Below are 9,748 nucleotides of genomic sequence, written 5' to 3' on the forward strand. Positions count from 1 at the left end.
AATGCACTTGACTGCTAACCAGAAGGCTGGCGGTTCAAACCCACCAGCCACTCCTCAGAAGGAAGGTTGGGCAATCTACTTCTGTAGTGATACCACCACGGAAACCCCAGGAGGGGTCACTATGAGTTGGGGCCGACTCAATAGCACACACAACAACAACAACACAGCTAAAGCAATGCTTAGTATGAAATTTATAGTCATTAAAGTGCATACTAGAAAAGACTAACTGAAAAAAAATCAGTGACCTAAAGATTCATCTGAAGAAGATGGAAAATAAACAACAAATTTAATCAAGAAACAAATGTGTGAAAAATAGATCACAGGTACATAGGAGAACAGGCAAGACCAAAGAAGTCAAAAGTGCAATGAAGTCCAAAAAGTCTGGTCTTTGAAAAGATGAATTAAACTGATAAACCCTAGGTGAGACTCTTTTTTTTAAAAATAGAATTTTCAATATCAGAAATGAAAGAGAACATCACTACAGATCCTACAAAATATTACAAACAAGTTTATGCTGGTAAATGAAAATATTTAGATGAAACAGACAAACTCTTACAAAAACAATTACCAAAACCAACACAGAAGAAATAAAAAATCCGAAGAGTTCTGTACCTATTAAAGAAAAGCTCCCTCACAAAGAAAACTCTATTGTTATTTTTAAAAGAAATAATATCAACTCTATATAAATTCTTCCAGAGCAGAGACAAAGATGAACCAACTATTCCCTCAATGCATTTTATAAAATAACATTATCCTTTTCTCTTTTTTTTTTAACTTTTTATTGTGATTTGGATGAAATTTTACAAAGCAGATTCATTTTCCATTCCATAATTCATACAAAAACCAACATAATCTTGATGGCAATATATGGTAAGGACAGCACAAGAAAGGAAAATTCTAAGTCAATCTCACTCATGAAGATACATGCAAAACTCCTAAAAACATTAGCAAACAGAACCAGGAATCCAACAATATATAAAAATAATACTAGTTCTTGCCAGAATAGTTTAACACTCAAAAAGTGATAAAATTCACAACAATCAAAAAAATAAGAAAAATCACTTTATCATCTTAGATGGTGGAAAAACATTTGGTAAATTAATGTCCAATTAGGATCTAAAAAAAAAAAAAAAAAACAGATAAATAAATAATCATCCATTCAGGATAAAAAGTAAGAATAGCAGGAAATGGAAATGTTCTTTAATCTGATAAAAGATATAGAAGGAATTAAAAAAAAATAGCAAATATAATTCTTATTGGTGAAATGATGAAAGCTTTCCTTCTGAGATTAGGAATGATACAAGGATGCCTCTTATCACTTCTATTCAACAAACATTGTACTAAAAGTTCTAGACAACGCAATAAAGCAAGGAAAAAGAAATGTTTAACTGGAAATAATAATAACTGTTACTATTTGCAGACAACATGTGTGCATTGATAGAAAAGCCAAAAGAATATTTAGATAAACTATTAATAAGTAAATTTAGCAAGGTCACTAGATAACCAAATCCAAACTCTATGCTGTCCAGTTGGATCCGACTCATAGCGACCCCTCCTTGGGTTTCCAAGGTGGTATCACTACGGAAGTTGATTGCCCAATCTTCCTTCTGAGGAGTGACTGGTGGGTTTGAACAGCCAGCCTTCTGGTTAGCGGTCAAATGCCTTAGGCACTACACCACCAGAGCTCCTGGTCACTGGATATATATACTCAATGTACAAAATTTAATTGTAAAAATACAGCACTTATTATTTCTACATGATAACCATTAGAAACAAAATTTAAAATATCATTTACAATAGCATCCCCAAGAGAATCAAATACCCAAAAATAAGCATAATACTGGATGTGCGATAGGTCTACAGAGAGAAGTATTAAAACACTGAGAAAAATTAAGAATTAAGTAAATTAATACATTCATGAATTAGAAGGCTCAATATTGTAATATTGCCCCCAAATTGATGGATAGAGTCAATAAAATCCCAATCAAAATTCCAACAGGCATGTGTGCATGTGTGTGAGTACACGAACATAAGGCCACATACACACATGAAAAACTGACAAATTGATAGTACAATTTATATTAAAATGATAAGGATTCAACAGCCAAAACAATCATAAAGAATAAAGACTTATCATACTGGATAATGATTAAGACAATGTGATCTCCCAAAGGTGGGCACAAAGGCGCAAACAGACTAGGGAGTCAAGAACATATTTATGAACACTTGATTTAAGGCAAAGGGTAGCACTTTAGAGCAATGGGGAAAAGACTAGTTCAGCAATACCACTGGGTCAACTGGACAGCCATATGGGAAAGGGATTAAAAGCCAACACTGCCTTTACTTCACACCACAAACAAAATTCAATTCCAAATGGTACTGAGGCTGCCCCTAAGAAATGTATCATCGAACTTCTTCAGTCTCTCATCAAATCAAGTTATGTCGATGGGAGACATCGGTAGGAGACTGAAGGTGGGAGAGGGTCCATACATTTATTCCCCAGGCCCCTCCCTGTTAGATGCCATGAATTGTCTTCGTCTAAGTAAGGCCACAATTCCTATAAAGTTGTGATGGTTGCTGTTAGTGGATGACAAGTTGGCCCACCGGCTTACAGGGACCCATGCACCACAGAAGGAAAGGCTCCTGGGTCCTGCACCAGTCCTATAACTGGTTGCTGGTCACATCACTGTTACTCACAGGGTTTTCACCACCTGGTTTTGGAAGTAGACTGCCAAGCCTTTCTTCACAGTCCATCTTAGTCCGGAAGCTCTGCTGAAACCTGTTCAGCATCACAGCTGATGACGGACGACAGCTGCGCACGAGGCGCCCTGGCCAGGAACTGAACCCAGGTCTCCCACCTGGAAGACGAGAGTTCTATCTACCGCTGAAGCACCACTGCCCCCAGTTCCTATAAGGTAACCCCCTCCATAGGAGTTCCGGGGACACACTGGTTCAAGTATCTGGCTGCTAACCTAAAAGGTCTACGGTTCAAATCCATCGGCTACTCCACGGGAGAAAGATGAGGCAGTCTGCTTCCATCAACATTTACAACCTTGGAAACCTCACGCAGACAGTTCCCTGTCCCATGGGGCCACCATGAGTCGAAATGGACTCAACGGCAGTGGTGTTGGTTTTTCAGTTTCTACCCTCCCCACAGTAGTCCCCAGGAGCTCTGGTAGCATAGTGGCTAAGACACTTGCCTGCTAACCAGATGGCTGGCGGTTCAAACCCACCAGCCACTCCTCGGAAGGAAGGTTGGGCAATCCTACTTCCGTAGTGATAACTGCCTCGGAAACCCAAGGAGGGGTCGCTATGAGTCGGGGCCAACTCGACGGCACCAACGGCACATAACAACAACAACAACAACAACAGTAGTCCCCGGATAGTGCACACAGTTAAGCACGTGACCACTAGCTAAAAGGTTGGCAGTTCAAACTCACACAAAGGTATCTGGGAAGACAGGACAGATCTCCTTTTGAAAGGTCAGTCTTGAAAACCTATGGAGCAGTTCCACTCTGACACACATGGGGTCACCATGAGTTGGGACTGACTGAATGGTAAATAACAACAACAACATTCTTCAAGTGGAGGTAACGGCTCTTTCCTATTATTACTTTAAATAAAGGCCAAGATGTATCAAGGGCTCGTAGACATTAACTAGCCCTGGTAGTACATTATTCCTTTTTTTTTAATTCATCCCACATGTTTGTAAATCATCCCTTTAGTTATTAATTTCTCAGATTACTCAATTTAAGGGCCATCTGTTTCATGCTGTGACACCAACTAAATCTGACATTATCGAGAAAAGTTAAGGACATGAGTTAAAGATATGTATATACTGCCACCCAGAAATTCCACCTCTATTCATATATCTTTCAAAAAACCTGCCATGTACACCAGGTACAAGTACAAGCCCTTGCATTAGAATCATCAAAACAGCCTATATATTCATTTAAAAATAACATTACATGTTAACATTTTTATGAAAAATAACTGTATTTTCCCAAGCAAAACAAACAAAAAAAGGAAGAAGAATGGTACTATTACATATTTTTGCAAATACTTTAATACTGTCCCGCTTAACAGAAAATAGTGCAATTTTCTGCATTCGATGTTTTCAATGTTTCTGCATTCAGTCTGTTGTGTTATGTTCTGCTTGAAGTGTATGAAGAAAATAGGGCCTCACAGATATTTAGCTGGAAAAAGTTTAGGTATAGTTAAACACTCTTTTGAGGTAACTGTGGATATTCCTCTTTGAAGTGATACAAAACTCGACAAGTTGTATTTTCTTAAAATATTAGATGCAATATGGCATTCAAAACTCTATTGATGAAATTTCATACTTTGGTACATTAAAATCCATTAGTTTATCTTGCATATTGAAACAATCTTTTCTCTGTGCACAATTGTGCAATATTGTACATATATTATTTGGAAGATACTGGTTCACTGAATTATGTAAATCTTCCAAAGAAGATTTACATAATTCCAAAGGAGAACATTTCATTATATGATATCAAAATTCACATTAATATTATCTTCTATCCCATTACCCACCAGCCACTCCTCGGAAGGAAGGTTGGCCAATCTACTTCCGTAATGATACTGCTTTGGAAACCCAAGGAGGGGTCGCTAAGAGTCGGATCAGACTCAGTGGTAGTGTGTTTGGTTTTTTTGGAGGGGTTCTACCCCATTAGAAAGTTTTTAAGTATTCACAAGCTATCAAGTTCATAGTGGTAGATATAAATTTCCCAAAATTCTAACTTTTATGTGAAAACTCAAATTTTATCCTTAGTAACAGATAGGTCAGTTGTCCTCCTTGAAGTGACAGGTTTACTTTGTTCATTTTCAAGAACCAGTACCAGCACCAACTGCCACTGAGTCGGTTCTGACTCATGAAGACCCTGTGTACGTCAGAGTAACACTGTCCTCCAAGGGGTTCTCAGTGGCTGATTTTTCAGAAGGAAATCGCCAGGCCTTTCTTCTGAACCACCTCTGGGTGGATTCAAGCCTCCAACTTTTTGGTTAGCAGCCAAACACATTACCTGTTTGCACGAGGAACCCTATTTTCAAGAATCTGTATGCCAAATACCTTGGTTAACCATAGCTTATCTATCAGTCATTCTATTAAATAAAAATAGGGTTCTACTAAAAGAAAAGAAAGTGGCTAGCATAGCTTACAACCCAGATAACTACAAACATGCTTCTCCTCAAGGCATCTGTCATATTTTAGAGTGGAGCAGAAATACTTTACATATACTTCTCATTTCATCACACAGACAAAAGACTTCTACTCAAAGTTGAGATTTAATAAAATCCTTCTTATTCTTCCTGCTTTCTCAATCAAACTGCATTCACAGGTGACTGCACAAGGCATAATCCAAAACTGATCCACCCCTCAAATCTTAGGTATCAACATTACAGTTTGATGACTCTTCATTTCCCAGTTTCTCAGTCCCTTACTCCCATTATTCCTGTTCTGTGTCATCAAAATCTCCAGCCCTTGATCCATCAATTCCCTTCTGTCCAGACTTCTATACCTAGCAAGCCTAGACTTCAGAGGCAACTATTAAACATCCCTCATCAGCTCCTTCAACACGTACAATGAGGAAGGAAGGAAAAGGGTACTTATTTGTGTCTGTGTGCCAGGCCCTCTGCTAGCAACAGAAATACAACAATGAACTAAGTCTTCCTGCCTCCCATTCTAAAGCAATCCCATAATCTGTCAAACTCACACAAATAAAAATATGGTACCATTACACATTTTGCATTCTATATCAACTGGACTGGCAATGCTGTTCTCCTTGGTTTCCCCTTTTCCAAATCTCTTCCATTCTCAAGCCACCTTACTCTCTTTGCATCCTATTTCACAGAGAGAGATAAATAGATGATGTATGGATGGATGGGATGGGATGGGATGGGATGGGTTGGGATGGATGGGAAAGACCATCACACTTGAAACTACTCTGGCAAAGCTCATAAATGAACTTTTCATTTTTCAGATTCTCCCATGGCTAGCTCCTTCCTAAGTATCCCTGGTTAAGTGCTTGGCTGCTAACTGAAAGGTTAGTAGTTGGAACCCACTAGCCACACCACAGGGTAACAGACCTGGCAATCTGCTGCCTTAAAGATGACCACCTAAGAAACCCTATGGAGCAGTTCCATTCTGTTATACATAGGGCTGCTAAGAGTCAGAGTCAGATTGATAGCACACAACATCACTCCCTCCTGAGTCATTCCAGCTCAAACGCTGTCTCCTCAAAGAGGAGACATCCCATAGCCCTGTTTCATTTCCTATAGGAAGCAGCTCTATTTATATCACAAAGACAAAGATCCACACCTGTCTTGTTTGTTACACTATTCCCAGTACCTGGAACACAGTAGGTGCTCAGTAAATATTTGTGAAAAAACTGTTGTTAAGTTGGTTTTGACCCATAGCAACTCTATGTGCAACAGAACAAAACACTGCCCGGACTTGCACCATTTCACAATCTTTGCCATGCTTGAACCCACCGCTGCAGTAACTGCGGGAATCAATCTCGTTAAGGGTCTTCCCCTTTTTCCCTGAGGGTACAGTCCCTCCTGATGACCAAACACAAGAGACAAAGTAAAGCCATCCTCCCTTCTAAGGAACATTCTGGCGGCAGTTCTTCTAAGACCAGTAATACACTGTTCTGTAGCACACTCCTTGATAAAACCCAGCCACACCTTTCCAAATTCAGACCATTAAACTCAACTTTTCCCTCTGCCTTCATTCTAGCAGCTCGGGTGCAGTGGTTAAGGCATTTGGCTGCCAACCAAAAGGTCAGCTATTCAAACCCACCAGCTGCTCCACAGGCAAAAGACGAGGCAGTCTGCTTCCGTAAAACTTCACAGTTTAGAAACCCTATGGAGCAGTTCTAGTCTATCCTACAGGGACACTATGAGTCAGAATCAACTTGATGGCACTGGGTTTGGGTTTTGGGTCTTGGGTTTGTCTTTATTCTAAGTCTCAGAAGGAAGGTTGGGCAATGTACTTCCATAGTGGTACCGCCTCAGAAACCCAAGGAAGGGTTGCTAGGAGTCGAAATTGACTCAACGGCAGTGAGTTGTTATTCTAAGTCACTGCCACCTCTGTCTACCATACTCTCAAATCTATTTTATTGTTCTAAGTTGTTTTTTCTGTATCTGGCTTGCATTTTTCATTTCTACCTGATCTCTTACTATTTTCAACAACTTCTATATGGTCAGTGACACTGGCAGCAACCACAACATACATGTCTGCTGCTAACCACAAGGGAAACCCTCAAGCTTCAATCTCACCCTAAATTGTTTCCTCTTAAAAACCTCAGTATTCGTCTTTCCCATTTCCCTGTACCCAAGAAACCTGTTCTTCTTCACTGAAACCTTTAAGCTTGCAGCCCCTCCATTATACTCTCCCGGGTACACACTTACTATTCTATCAGTTTGCTGTCTGCATCTTACTACTATATGAAACTCCCTGGTGTTCACGCCACATGCTCTGTTCCATCTTATTACACTCCAGAGTACTTCTCTAAATCCTCAAGTACCATTTTATTATACTTAATTGCTGATTGGGTTATTTAAAATTATGTGTTAAGATCTAAAGCAAAGCAAGACTTGGGAAGCAAGAACCAACCAATCTTTAATAGAAACAGCCACGTTAAACAGAGCATGTGGGTATTCCACACTCTATTTTGATTACAGCATATGATTTATATGAACTCTGCGTCGCCACTTCACATGGTCATTTAGAAGGATACTCACATAGATGAGCCCTGAATAGTAGCGATCCTTCAGATTATGTAAAACAGAGGCTTCGTTCAAGCACGTCAATTCTGCCATATCCTCCACCTTGGAAAACTTAGGTGGGTTCATCTTCTGAATATCATCTTTGTTGACCATTGCTTTCTTTCCATTCTCAGCCAGCTCAACCATAACTTCATCTCCTCGCTCTTCTTTGATACTAGCTGCCTCAAAGCCATGGCGTTCTGATGGAATCCAAACTAACTTTTTAGCCGTCCAATCAGCTTGAGTGGCAGGGTTGTAGATGACAGCCCTATCCACAAAGAGATATCTCTCAGGATCTTCAAGTCCAGTTCTTTGCGCCATTGTAAGCAGAAGAATCCAAGAGTAATCACCTCTGAGGAAAGAGAAGAAAAAAAATTAGCTATTTTAAAAATATAAAAGAATTCAAAAGCTTTAGTTTTCTACGAAACTTAAAACAAACCCTTTGGTAAGTATTAAGAGTATAAACTTTGAGTTAAGGATCTGGGGTATTCCTCTTCACAGCCACACTAACTAAGCTTCCAAGGTAAACTTCAGGGGTGGCCACAAATTATGACTCTGACTGTCTGAAGACCACTCAAGATTTGTCCTCAGTTACTGAGGGCTGAAAAGCAAGCAGAAGAAAAAACAAAGTTCCGGGTTGACTTTCCCACCCTTTCCCCCAATCTCCTCTTGCACCCTCACCACAAATTAAACAGGGAGTTAACAAGGGAAAGAGAAAGAACAAGGGAAAGAGAAAGAAAAGATTCATAATAAAAAGTCCAGAATTAGCATGATCACAGGAATACAGTTATAAAAACATATTATGATTGCTTAGAAGAGTAAGGAAATAAGTCTAAAATAGGCCTCCAAATATACTTTCAGAAAAGACAACAGATTCTTCCTTATTAATACCTCAAATCAGTCCTGTATAGCTTCTCTATAACCCCACATGGTCTTTATGTGACCAAATGGTGCCACTAAAAAAAAAGCAAACCACTGTTGTCAAGTCGTTTCTGACTCAAAGCAACCCTACAGCACAGAACAGAAACTGCCCCATAGGGTTCCCAAGGCTGTACATTTTTACAGAAGCAGACTACCATATATTTCTCATGTGGAATGGCTGGTGGGTTCGAACCACTGACCTTCTGGTTAGCAGCCGAGCTTTGTTAAGCACTGCACCACTAGGGCTCCTTCAGGACCACAGAGGGGAAGTGTAATTTCACCTCAACACAGCAGCCTTTCCAATATGTGATGGCTGTTATTCAGGTTTCCACTCCCACTCCTGCAGCTGCTCCTTCCTACTTCCTGTCTCCCCTTCAGCCCAAGCATTCCATCATTCATCAGGACTCATTCCATTTCCCTGATTTCTCACATCTATACTAACTCCAATGTGCTATGTCCCTCTAGAATGTGTGGCCCAGAAGCCAACATCATATTCCAGATAGAGTCTGACCAGTGCAGAAGAGAAAGAACCCCAGGCTACACTGAGTCTACACCGAGGAAAGCACTGTTTCTGCGACTTTTACTGCTAACACATCTCAACACTTAATTTGTTTATTTTGTACTCATTTTGGGGGCACTGGTGCTTCAGTGGCAGATTTCTTGCTTCCCATGTGGGAGACCAAGGCCAACGGTTCCCGGCCAGTGTACCTCAAACACAGCCACCACACAACTGTCAGTGGAGACTTGTGCTGCTATGATGTTGAAGAGGTCTCAGTGGAACTTCCAGACGGAGACAGACTAGGAAAAAGGTCTGGAAACCTACTTCTGAAAAATAAGCCAATGAAAACCCTAAGGAGCACAATGGGGTTGTGCACACGGTTGCCACAAGTTGGGGGCTGACAAGACAGCAGCCGATAACAGCGGCAGCAGCACTCCTTTATTCTTGGTTCTTAATGAGCTATCAGCTCAGACGCCATACACATCACTGCTAAGCTACCACTCTTCCTCTATGGTAAAAAAAAAAAAAAAAAAAAAA

The 9,748-nt window shown here is 40.1% G+C and overlaps 1 protein-coding gene across 1 annotated transcript in view; it reads right to left on the reverse strand.

Annotated features, from left to right (window-relative positions):
- MYH10 (myosin heavy chain 10) overlaps positions 1-8,139 on the reverse strand; it is a 159,394-nt gene extending 151,255 nt beyond the window's left edge. The window contains 1 exon segment of the mRNA XM_042782460.1: positions 7,768-8,139. Coding sequence (XP_042638394.1) covers positions 7,768-8,112 — 345 coding nt within the window. The 5' untranslated portion in view covers positions 8,113-8,139.
- Between the last annotated feature and the right edge of the window lie 1,609 nt (positions 8,140-9,748).

The sequence above is a fragment of the Orycteropus afer genome, unplaced genomic scaffold, assembly GCF_000298275.1.
Source record: "Orycteropus afer afer isolate SDZICR_OR568_19922 unplaced genomic scaffold, OryAfe1.0 scaffold00330, whole genome shotgun sequence".
In the NCBI taxonomy this organism is placed as follows: Eukaryota; Metazoa; Chordata; class Mammalia; order Tubulidentata; family Orycteropodidae; genus Orycteropus; species Orycteropus afer.